Raw genomic sequence first — 12,890 nt, forward strand, 5'->3', positions numbered from 1 at the left:
GAAGAGCATTTGGGGAATATATCCTCCAGGGCACTTCCAAAGCTTACCTCAGATCATTGGCCCATAGTGATTTGTAATGGTCATTTCACCCGGGGTTTACAAAGAAAGTTAGAGAATGGCGGGAGCAGTGTCACCCTTCAGCAGAGTGGGAAGGCATGGGGTTTTACAAAAGGCTCCAAATTCTTGAAAGTAAAGATCAAAGAGTGGAATCTCTTGGAGTTTGGTAGAATTGAAGAAAGAAAGCGAATTTTGATGGATTAGATTGAGGTTCTAGACTTGAAAGAAGAAAGGGGAGGCTTTGGAGAAGAAGACAAGGAGCAAAGGGGAAGGCTGAGAAGGTAGCTAGAGGATTATTTGCATAAGGAGGAGGTTAGCTGGAGAAAGAAATCTTGATGTAAATGGTTGAAGGAGGGAGACAAAAATACAAGATTCTTTCATACTATAGCAAATGGGAGGAGAAGAAAGAATTCTATATTAAGGCTGGAAGTTGAGGGATCATCTTTTCCCATGCAGATGAGATAGTAGGGGCATTTATAGATCACTTCAAATCCATTTTTAGGAGACCCTTAAATGAGAGGGTTTGGTTAGAAGGACTGGAATGGACAAGTCTAGGGGCTGGAAACAAAGAGAAGATGGAAAGGAGGTTTGAATTGGTGGAAATAAAGGGGTCTGTTTTCTCCATGGACAGAACAAAAGCCCAGGCTCGGATGGATTCACAATGGCCTTTTATCAGGACTGTTGATCTAATGCTAGTATTTGATGAGTTTCATAGGAGGGGAGTGATTAATCCTGGGTTGAACTCCACTTTTATTGCTTTGGTCCCAAAGAAAAAAGATACTTTACACCCAAAAGATTTTGGACCCATAAGCTTGATAAACAGTGTACAAGATAATTACAAAGGTGTTGTCTCTAAGAATAAAGCTAGTACTACCCTCCATTGATTAGGGTTACCCTAGCCAATTTACCCACATATTTCTTGTCTGTGTTCAAGATTCTAGTGGAGGTGTCTAATAGGTTGGAAAAACTGATGAGGGACTTTCTCTGGGAGCTGGGAGAGGAAAAGAGGGACCATAGAGTGGGTTGGGAGGTGGTGACTAGAAGCAAGAAATTAGGAGGGCTCGGGATAGGGAACATTAGGAACAGGAATATGGCTTTGCTGTGAAAGTGGTTATGTAGGTTCCCTCTAGAGAAGGAATAGCTATGTGCTAGGATAGTGGTTATCATTCATGGGCTCAAGGACAATGGATGGGATCTTGGAATTCTGGCAAGGACTACAAGTGCTTCACTTTGGAAAGCCATTCATGAGCTGCTACCAGTCTTCTCCCCTCTGATCAGGTATGATTTAAATTAAGGCAACCTTATAAAGTTTTGGGAACAAACTTGGGTGGGGAATACCCCTTTGAAGGACCAATTCCCCTCTTTGTATGCTCTTTTTGAACTAAAAAGTGAGCCTGTCTCCTCCTTCAATGTCCCTTCTACCTCTAGTTCTGAGATTGGGTGGAATTTAGGCTTAAGAAGGGCTATAAGGGATACAGATATGGACAAAACCTTTTCTTTACTGGGTATTCTTGAAAATTTGTTATTGGACCCTACAAAGGAAGATGCCAGAATCTGGACTCCATCCCCTTTGTGCTATTTCTCTTGTGCCTCCTTTTTCCAAAGCTTAACTCAACCATCCGGTCCCATTGGCTCTTCCTTCCTTTTGAAAGAAATTTGGTGTAAGACAATTCTGTCTAGGGTTGGGAATTTTTGTTGGGAAACTTTCCTGGAAATAATCAGCACTGGTAATTTGCTTCAAAGAATGAGACCCAAGACTTGCTTATCCCCGCATAGGTGCATTCTCTGCCAAGCTGATGGGGAGACTGGCTATCACCATTTAGTTACTTGCCATTTTGCAAAAACAATTTGGGAGTGGGTCTTCTCCCTTTTTGGGTGTAAGTGGAATCCCCCATTGATGTGCAAATTTTATTTTCTTCCTCTTATTTTTTATGGCATTTGGAAAGAGGAAGGATCATGTGGAGGTGCTTAAGGACTGCTGTATGTTGGACCTTGTGGGAAGAAAGAAACTCAAGAATCTTCTCAGAAAGGGAAAGGATCATTGAAAATGTAATGGAGCTAATCCACTTAAGGGCCAACACTATGGCTAAAGTCCTCAGCTTTATTTACTGATTTTAGTCTAGATGACTTGCTGAGAAAGTGGGAAGAGATTGCCAGTTCTGCCCAGGTTAGAACTGGGCTAAGTCCTTCTTGGACCCCTCCCCCTACTGGATATATAAAGCTGAACTTTGATGGCAGTAGTAGAGGGAACCCAAGGCAATCTGGTATTGGGGGAGTATTCAGGGATGAAAATGGGAATGTTTCAGTGATGTTTTCAGGCCCAATAGGTGTAGGTGATTCCCTCAATGCTGATATTCTTGCGGTATTGAAAGGAGTTTGAAAGGCAAAGGAATTGAATATAAAGAGGTTTGTGGTTGAAGGTGACTTGGAGGTGATAGCAGGGTGGCTGAAAGAAGACAAGGCTGTGTTTTGGAACTATAGCAATGAAAAGAAAAATTTCAAGTGGCTGGCTAAGGATATGACTAAGGAATTGAATATAAAGAGGTTTGTGGTTGGAGGTGACTTGGAGGTGATAGCAGGGTGGATGAAAGAAGACAAGGCTGTGTTGTGGAACTATAGCAATGAAAAGAAAAATTTCAAGTGGCTGGCTAAGGATATGGAAGTAAAGTACAATTGTGTAAAGAGATCTGCTAACACTTTTGCTGATGGGTTAGCCAAGCAAATGGTGGTAGAAACTCAAGACAGTAAATAACAAGAAAAAACAAGACACAAATTACAGGTTATAACCCAGCCTTGGACAGCCCCATTCAAGATGGTTTTTGCCACTCCTGCCCTAGCTAGAGCATGCTATATCGTTAGCACTTCTAGCACCCGTTTGAGTGAGCTATTTAATAAGGAGTCCAAATGTTGTGTTTGTCTCATCCTCGACCTAATCCTTCATGGAATCAAATCCTGTTTTCCCATCCAATAAACTATAGTTTGAGAGTCACCTTCAACATCTACATTTCTCAGTTCTTTCATTTTCAATAGTTCCAATCCCTGAATCAGAGCCTTCAATTCAGCTCTTAAAGAATTCCCAGCACCTATAGGCTTGGAATAGTTGAGTAGAATGCTTCCATTATGATCCCTGAATCCCTGACTACACCCCAACACCTGAATTTCCTGGGTTCCCAAGGTAACAGCCATCAAAATTAAGTTTAATTTTACCTTCTGTTGGAGCACACCAACTGACAACCCTTTCCGGATTTCTCCAGAAATTCAGCAACAAAATCCCAGCCCTTAATAAATCATTTATGGAGATACCCTTTAATTTATCACACAACAATGGCCAATGGGCTGCTCTTATCATGGTGAGCTCGAACAACTCCTCCAACCCTCTTGCCTTCTCAAAAATTCTAGCATTTCTTTCACTCCAAAACCCCCAAAGTACAACACCCCTTATACATTTCCATAAGGTTGTGTTTGGTTTGAAGGAAAAAGTAGGGAAAGGAAGGGAAAGATAGGGAAACCTTTATAAACCTCGTATAGGTTTCCCTACCTTTCCCTTCCTTTCCTTACCTTTTCCTTCAAACCAAACATAGCCTAATTGTTTTTGGCTCTGTGGAAAATCTCAATCAATTTGTGTTAAACAACTCTGTTGGAGCCACCCATATATACCCTGCCAAAGAGTAAAAATGTAAAAATGTTCCCACATCTTGGATGCAAAGGTACAATGCAAATGGAGATGGTTACTGGTTTCCCCACTCCTTAAACAAAGGACGTACACATGAGGCGAGAGACACCAATTTTGTCACTTCCTTTGAAGCCTCTCAAAGGTGTTAATAACTAGATTGGCAGTTTCCCAACAAAAGACCTTAACCTTAGGAGGAATAGGACTACCTCACACTTCTTTACTTGGGAATGGGTTCACTTCATTAGGTAGGTTGAAGGTTTGAAAAAGGAAGAACAAGAGAAAAGACCACTAATATTAGGTATCAAACTCTCCCATCGACCCCTGAAGGACAAATGTTTATTTTGTTGGAGGATATCAAGGAAGCAAGTCAGCTCATTGATTTCCTGCTCTCTTAGTGCCCTTCTTAAGCTCAAGTCCCAACCCAACCCTCTCCCATCATGAGAAACCAAATCAGCAACTGGTTTGTTTTTAAGGTTAGAGATATTATAAATCTTGGGGAAAGCTTGAGAGAAGGCAGAATTTCCCCACCATGCATCTTCCCAAAACTTCACCTTGGCACCAAAGGGGACATCGTACCTTATGTGTTGGAAAAATATTGGAAGGTTAGAATTGCTTGACTTCTTAAAATAGAATTTCTATTTGGACCCTAGTCCCACTATTAAGATGAAGTCTGTTGAGTGGCCCAGTTTTATTTTAGTTTGTTTTTATTTAGTTAGGAAGTTGTTGGGCCTAGGCCCATTAGTTTATATTTTTGAAAGTTGTAACTGTTCAGTTTTAGTAGCCGCCCTACTAAGGGCATCCTTGTAATATCTCATCTTTAAGTTAATTATAAATATAATGAGAGGTAGGCAACTAGGGTTAACTTTTCTCACAATCCTAGTTGACCTCCTACTCTTTTCTTCTTCTCCTTCCTTCTCTACCGCTGAAATCTTCGCCTTCCCCCTCTTTCTCTCACAAGAACCTTGACTGAATCAGCAAATAGTGATTTCTACTTGGTATCAGAGCAGGCTGAAGGTTCTCAAAGTTGTTCTCTCATGCGGCCCTAGATCGGCCGACTGCATGGTGATTTAAGAGGCTGATCGAAGTTCTCAGGTAAGCCCAGTTTTTGGATTTTCTTGATGGATCTGTGTGCCCTGTAGCTGGTCTAGGGTTTCTCATCAGAATCAAGAAAAACTAGAGAAAGGGGAAGAGTCCTGTTTTTGTTGGACTCTTCAATTTTGACCTAGGAAGTGGCGCCCTAATTTTTTAGGGTTCCTTGGAGTTTTTTGTAAGGGGCGGTTCAAGTCCTGAGTGACTTCTTCCTCTTAAGCTTGCATACCTTTCCCTTTTCAGTATCATTGTAAAAACCAGCAGGAAGATCCATATACACTTCTTGCAGGTCTCCATTTAGGAAAGCATTCTTCACATCTAGTTGAAACTAGAGGCTTATACAGATGTAGATTGGGCAGGATGCCTTGATGACAGGAGATCAACTTCAGGAGTGTGCACCCTAGTTGGGGGTAACCTAGTCTCATGGAAGAGTAAGAAACAAACAGTGGTGGCAAGATCAAGTGTTGAAGCCGAATACAGGGCCATGGCACATGGAGTTTCAGAACTTCTCTGGATCCGTTCTCTGTTAGAAGAAATTGGTGTACAGGCAAAAGAACCCATGATGCTATACTGTGATAACCAGGCAACAATTAATATTGCCCATAACCCAGTCCAGCATGACCGAACTAAGCACATTGAAGTGGATAGACATTTTATCAGAGAAAGGTCAACTTCTAGAGAAGTTTATCTTCCATACATTGCTTCTGATCTGCAACTTGCCGATGTTCTAACAAAAGGTGTTGCAAAGAACAAGCTGGAGCATGATCTACGCAAGTTGGGAATGTGTGACATTTACTCACAACTTGAGGGGAGTGTTGAGTGGCCCGGTTTTATTTTAGTTTGTTTTTATTTAGTTAGGAAGTTGTTGGGCCTAGGCCCATTAGTTTGTATTTTTGAAAGTTGTGACTGTTCAGTTTTAGTAGCCGCCCTACTAAGGGCATCCTTGTAATATCTCATCTTTAAGGTAATTATAAATATAATGAGAGGTAGGCGGCTAGGGTTAAATTTTCTCACAATCCTAGTTGACCTCCTACTCTTTTCTTCTTCTCCTTCCTTCTCTACTGCTGAAATCTTCACATTCCCCCTCTTTCTCTCACAAGAAGCTTGACTGAATCAACAAATAGTGATTTCTACTAAGTCCATGCTTTTGACAACCAAATACCACAATGTCTCCGATTCATTAGGAAACCTCCACAACCATTTGCTTAGAAGGGCTATTTTTCTCCTTCAACCTCCCAATTCCTAAACCTCCTTCCTTCTTGCCTTTGCACAGATGCTTCCGATTCAAAAGATGTCTTTCTTCTGGCTTCCAGTGTCCCAAAGAAAATCTCTAATAAAATTTTTTTATTTTTTGCACAATTTTCATGGGGGCTCTAAAGACTGACAAAAAGTAGATGGGTAGATTGGATAATGTTGATTTTAATAAGTCAACCTTCCACCTTTTTGAGTGGTAATTCCTCTTCCAATTATTTAATTTTTTCATAAGCCTTTCAATAATCACCTCCTAGAAGGAAGTGTCACATGGCTTCCCCCCTAGAGGAAGCCTCAGATATTTCAATGGCCATTGCCTAAATTCACATCCCAACACCATTGTACACTCCTTCACAGCATTTTAAAAGTGAAAGATGCAGAAAAAAAAAGCACAAGGACCATTTTGCGCCTAAGGTGCAAGGCACAAAAATGCAAGTTATTGAAATATTAAACACATTATTAATTAAAAAATAAAAAGTTAATTTTTAAAATAAATGCTTTAAAAAGCCTATTATCTCAAATTAAAATATATAAACATAGCATGTAAAACATATTTTAAATGAGAACTTAAAAATAAAATCAAATATAACATAAAAAAATATTTGAGCATGTAAAATCTTAATCTCTTTATTTTTTTCCTCAATTGCATTACTTCAAATAGTTAATGTGATGTTAAATATTATGCATTCTTGATTCTATGAGCTGCCGTTGTACCAAGCCCCTCAAGGCAAACCCAAATAGCTCTGGGAACAATCCTGAAGGTAATGTGTGAATGAAATTCTTCATTGGGGAAGCAATCTGGGAAAGAAAAGAAAAAAAAAAAAAGTAAAAGGTGGTCAAATCTCCTTAATACCCAAAAAAATTAGTAGGCCAAGAAAATACAACACCACTTGGCTCAAACTATGACAGTTCACAAATTAATTTCTGGTCCTAGTTCACCCCATTCCAGGCTTTCATTGACAGCATGAGAAAGCAAATTGTGTTTTTACTTCTTACATCATTAACTTCTATGAAAGATGATGAAATTGAGCTGAAAGAGTTTGACTTAGAAGTAGCCAACCCCAAAGAGTTGGGATTAAGGCTGAATTGAGTTGAATTAAGACTTTCACCTATTAGTCTAATATCAAGCACTTTTTAATGTTGTTGCCAAGGTGCTAAGTGGTAGATTTGGTAGGCAATTCTCAAAGTGCATTTGTGCCTGGGCCTGGGGGGAGGGGGATCCTTGATAGTGTACTGGTGACCAATGAACATGCAGACTTACCTGGGGCTGAGGAACTGGGTTTTGTGTCTAAAATTGATTTAAAGGAATATTCCATTATAATCTATAATAATGGGGAATTGTAGAGGAGGTCATGCACTTTATGGGCTTTCCTGAGACATGAGAGTAGTATTTTCTTGTGTGTCTTCTGTTTCCTTTTCCATTCTTATCAAAGGTTCTGTTTTTCTACTGAGTTCTGTTCTAGTTTTCAGGGGTTAACACCAAGGACACTGATCACAAGAGGAAAATGGTTTGGCTTAGTTGATATATTTGGATCTGATGGTTTTCTAGTATGGCATTTGCAATATGCTAGTGGGGCAGTTTTCATGAAGGCTTTAATTTAGGTTTTCAATCCAAAAGTTATTGTGAACCACTAGAAAATTGTACTTGTCTTGGTTTTCCAAATTGGTACCTTTCTTTTTACTTATTTGGAATTGCCTATTGATGCTAATGCATCTTCTTCACCTCGTATATGGTGACTGAAAGGGTCCTGAAGAGGCTTTCTGGTTGGAATTATAGGTACGTATCTCTTGGATGTCATTTCTCTTATTCAAAGTGCTTTATCTAGTATGCTAACCTATTGTTTGTCTTTCCTCAAAGTACCTTAAGCTGTAACAAAGTAATTGGAAGAAATACAAAAAGATAACTTATAGATGGATGCATTGGGGATAGAAGTTCTTTTTTGTGATTAATGAAATTTTGACCGTTACCAATAAAAAAAGAATTATATTTTATGAAACGGGTTTTGTTTTGTTGTTCAAATAAGCTTAAGGACCTTGGTTTCAGGCATATAAGAGCCATAAATCAGTGCCAATGAAGTGCTTATTGCAATTTGTGGTTGAATTACTTGCACTGTAGAGAAGGGTGATCATTTGTAATTGTAAATATTGTGCAGCTAGATTTGAATGGGATTCTAGAAAAAAAAAATGTCTACTTGTGGGGTTTGCTCATGGAAAGGGATTATGAGGTCTCAGCAAGAATTTGCGAGTTACATGAAAGTTGTTGGAACACAAATCAGATTTGGGAGGATAATTGGAACCAAGCAGGTTGGTTATGTGATATTTATCCAATATTTTTAGGTTAAGCTCTATTGAAGTCACCACTAGCCAATATTGATTTTTTTTATTATAAATACCAATATTATGGAAGCTACGGGGGTCAAATTATTTGGTATCATACATTTAGTGAACCTATTAGAGACAGAGAGTGATGAGAACGAGCTGGAGGCTGCTAACTAAGTTCATTCTTATAACCCAAAGTGGTACTGTTTTGATGTTTGTTTCTAGTTGGATCTTACTAGAAGGAAAGGTTCAAAGTATCGATGCCTGATGCACCTGTTTACAGGTGTTTTTGGGAACCCATTTTTTATTAACTAATATATATATATGTGTGTGTGTGTGTGTGTGTGTGTGTGTGTGTGTGTGTGTGTGTGTGTGTGTGTGTTTAAATCTGAAATTTGAAAAAAATAAGAAAAATAGAAGGCGTATGGTTTAAATTACCAATACACCTCTGGTGATACACAAAGGTGTATCGATACTTTGAACCATGCTAGAAGGTAATGACAAGAAATCAAGTGCAAGTATCTCAAATTGCTATAAGTGGAAGCATTTGTGTGATTATTATCATTGGATTCATTTCTCATAAACCATCCAAAGAGTAGAGGATTTTGAATTGTGGATGCATGTTTTCTGTGTGAGATCATGATAAAGGCATGCTGTATTTGTTTTGTTTTTTGATCAATGCATGCTGTATTTGTTTATTCATTTTGGAGAGCTTAATTCATTTCATATTCTCTCCTTTCTCTCTTTAGGGAAATCTTTGTCCATTCTACAGCTTTATGAGATTTTTTTTTTTAATTTTATCTGGGGCCTAGAGTTAATGCTGGAACCAATGTTAAGGTATTCTGGAGTTTAGTTCCATTTTCAGCCTATTGGGGTGTGCAATACTTGACTATAATGAAATGAAAGGTTTTTTATGGTAAAAAGATAATTCAGATTAGCTGGATGCGATGGCTGTGCTGTGGAACCAATGATAACCCCACACCAGCCATAAATGCTAAGCGAGAGATTTAAGGGTTGTGGGCCATGTATTTTGAGTGGTGTGGGGTGTTATCATTTGTTCCACAGCCTGTTAATTTATGTTCTTATTTGGACCCCATATTGTGAACTGGGTTCTTGTTCTTCCGAAGATTTGAAGATGTTTATGGTGCTTTATTTGTGGGAAACTTTTGGTCTATTTTGGATTTGAGAGGAGGGGATTGTTAAAACCATCTTTAATTTTTTAGCTTTTGTTTTTTTTTTTTTGTTTTGATTGACAAAACATTTCATTAAATAAGAAAGAGTTGAGAGTACAATTTAGAGTTGTGAAGGTAATTCCCAAGTACCCTTTAAGTTACAGACTTTGGCCAATTACTATTCAGCCCAAAACAATAGCTGCCTATGTATCCCTTGCTTAGCCAGATAATCTGCCATCCCATTTGCAGTCCTCTTAATCCATTTTTATTTTTTATTATTTGCCTTTTTAGCTACAAGGCCTCTCTTGTCTTTTGTAAATTATTTTCTCCTTATTAATGAAATATTCAGTTTACCTGATTGATAGATTCACTAAGAAATTGGCTTCATGGAAAAGCAATTATTTATCTTTGGGAGGAAGGAGTATGTTGATTAGATCCACCTTAGCCAATCTTCTAGTGTACTTCATGTCAGTCTTCGAGAATCCTCTAGGCGTAAGCAAAAAGTTGGAAAATTTGATGAGGGACTTTCTATGGGAGCTAGGTGAGGAGAAAAAGGACCATAGGGTGAAAGGGGATATGGTATGTAGAAATAAGGAGTGTGGTGTACTAATCATAAAAGGAAAAAAAAGTGTGGTGGCCTTGGTATTGGGAATATTCAAGAAAGAAATACTGCTCTATTAGGTAAATGGTTGTGGAGATTGCTGGTGAATAGAGATAAGTTGTGGGAAAAAGTGATCATCAGCATTCACTGTCTTGTGGCTGAAGGTTGGGGCTTCGGAGTTCAGACTAGGGCTATGAGCTTCTCCTTGGAAATCCATCCATGCCATTCTTCCTTCTTGCCATTTATCAGGTATAAACCTTGCTATGGGAATTTAATCAAAATTTGGGAACATGTTTGGTTGGGTAACTCTCCCCTAAAGGACCAATATCCCTCTCTATTTGGCTTTTCAAATCGTAGGGATGAATCTTTATCCTCTTTCTTGGTTCAATCTAATTCTGGGTTTGGCCATGAGTGGGAATTGAATCAAATTTTGGGAACATGTTTGGTTGGGTAACTCTCCCCTAAAGGACCAATATCCCTCTCTATTTTGGCTTGTCAAATTGTAGGGATGAACCTTTATCCCTCTTTCTTGGTTCAGTCTAATTCTGGGTCTAGTCATGAGTAGGGGTATCCATGGTTCGGTTAACCGAACCATGGGCATATTTTGCAAACCGAACTGGTGATACCAGTTTTTCCATTTGTCCAAATCGAAACTGAACCGGTATCACTGGTTAACTAGTCCGCCGATTTCGATTTTTGATTGGTTCGGTTTTTTGGTTTTTTATATTTATAATATATATTATATAAAAATATGTATAATATTATATTATAAATAATAAATGATATATAATATATTATAAATATTCTAAAAATATATAATATATATAACATATTTATAAATAGATTATTATAAATATAATATAAGTATATATTTATATATATAATGAATGTATATTTATATATAAAATATAGAAAATATGTGACATATATTAAAAATATATATAAAATATACATATAAATATATATACCGGTCAGTTTGGTTAACCAAAAACCAAACTTCCCGGGCCCATAACACGAACCATCGGTTCAGTTAATCGCATTTTGTGGTTTGGTTCAGTTTTTCGGTTTTTCATGGACACCCCTAGTCATGAGTGGGATTTGGAATTTAGAAGAGGTCTTCATGATTCTGAAATTGTTGATGTCTCGTCCTTGATCCAAAGCCTTGAGAGAGTGACTTTAAATCCTACAAAAGGTGATGCACCAATTTGGACTCTTTCCTCCTCAGGCTCTTTCTCTTGTGCCTCCTTCAAAGCCCTAACTCAACTGGGTGATAGCATGAGTTTCATTTTCCTGTTAAAGAGGTTTGGAGTAGACCTATTCCACCTAGGGTTGGAGCTTTTTACTGGGAATTATTTCTGGAAAAAATAACACTTGTGACTTTCTCCAGAGAAAGAGACCCAATTGGTCTTTATCCCCCCACTGGTGTTCTCTTTGCAAGCTGAAGGTGAGTCCTGCTATCACTTACTAGTTTCCTGCCCCTTTTTTTCAATTTGGGAATAGTGTCTCCTGGTGACTCGCTGAGGGCTGAAATTTTTGCTATTTTGGAAGGTATTCAAAAAGCTAAGGATTTGAATATTAGTAAGTTGATGATTGAAGGGGGACTTTTTTTCTAAATGGGTTATAGGTTGGTTGCAAAAGGAGGAGGATACTGGTTGGTGGAATTATATCTATGAGAGAGGAAAATAGACAATGCGTTACAAGACTTGGAGGTTTGTTTTCAATGGGTAAAAAGGGATGCTAATTCCTTTGCTGACATGTTGGCCAAACAAGGGGTGGGAAGAAGTCATATGTTTTGGGCTGTTCTGTAATTTTTTCCCTCTGTCGTTTTTGGAAGAGATAAGAGAGGTTCTCTCTCCGTGTTGTATTTATGCTTAACTTGCTTATCAATGAATTATTTCTGTTATTGTTCAAAAAAAAGTTCAGTTTACTGTAATAACAATAACAGGAAAGAGGTTTAAAAGGAACTGCTGAAGTTATTGGTGGTTTATTATGCATGTATGTTAAATAAAATATAACTGATTAACATAGCTTGCAAGCATTTAGCAATTTGTTAATAGAGATTCATTTTCTTTTTCCCAAGGATAACTATATTTCCTGCCTTGATGACTATCTTTTTTGGAACTGTTTCAGGAACTAGAGCTGAAAAAGAAGCAAGAGGAGGAAGAGAAAGCAAATGAACTGGAATTGGTGGCTGGAGAAGAAAGAGAAGTGCCATCTGATCCAGAGCTATTAAAGGTGAAGGTCAGACTGGATGCATTAGAGGAGGTTGTGAAGGAGATTGCGGTTGAATCAAAGAAACAGTCAGGTGCCAATTTAACAAAGGATAGCCAGGAAGTTGACAAGAAAGAGCAGCTTGCAGATATTGTCTCACGCTCCCAAAATAAATCAGAAGGCAACACTGCAACTGATGATAATTCCAGCGGGTTAAAATCCAGGGAATCAGCACCAATCTTGAGCCATTTCAAATCTCAAAATCGAGCACATGCAACAAATTGAAACAGTGTGACCCCAGTGGAAAAGGAAGATAGAGAGAGAATTGTGAGACAAAATCGTGGCTTATTAGAACTGAGTTCAGATACCACAACACATTGCTGGCCACGTTCATACAACCAAACATCGGGGACATCTCTTGCACTTTATATTGCCAATGTTCCTTAGGCTGTGTGAACGTGGCCGGCAGATCCAGACTTGTTATTATCTCAATTTCCCTGATACACTGTCAATCTCC

The 12,890-nt window shown here is 38.4% G+C and overlaps 1 protein-coding gene across 1 annotated transcript in view; it reads left to right on the top strand.

Moving 5' to 3' along the window:
- LOC148869628 (uncharacterized) overlaps window positions 1-12,658 on the top strand; it is a 38,497-nt gene extending 25,839 nt beyond the window's left edge. The window contains exon 4 of the mRNA XM_088969924.1: window positions 12,293-12,658. Within this exon, the coding sequence (XP_088826050.1) occupies window positions 12,293-12,658 (366 nt within the window). The remainder of the gene's footprint in view (window positions 1-12,292) is intronic.
- Window positions 12,659-12,890: the final 232 nt, after the last annotated feature.

Source organism: Nelumbo lutea, chromosome 2 (genome assembly GCF_056320005.1).
Source record: "Nelumbo lutea isolate HS-2025 chromosome 2, American lotus-T2T, whole genome shotgun sequence".
In the NCBI taxonomy this organism is placed as follows: Eukaryota; Viridiplantae; Streptophyta; class Magnoliopsida; order Proteales; family Nelumbonaceae; genus Nelumbo; species Nelumbo lutea.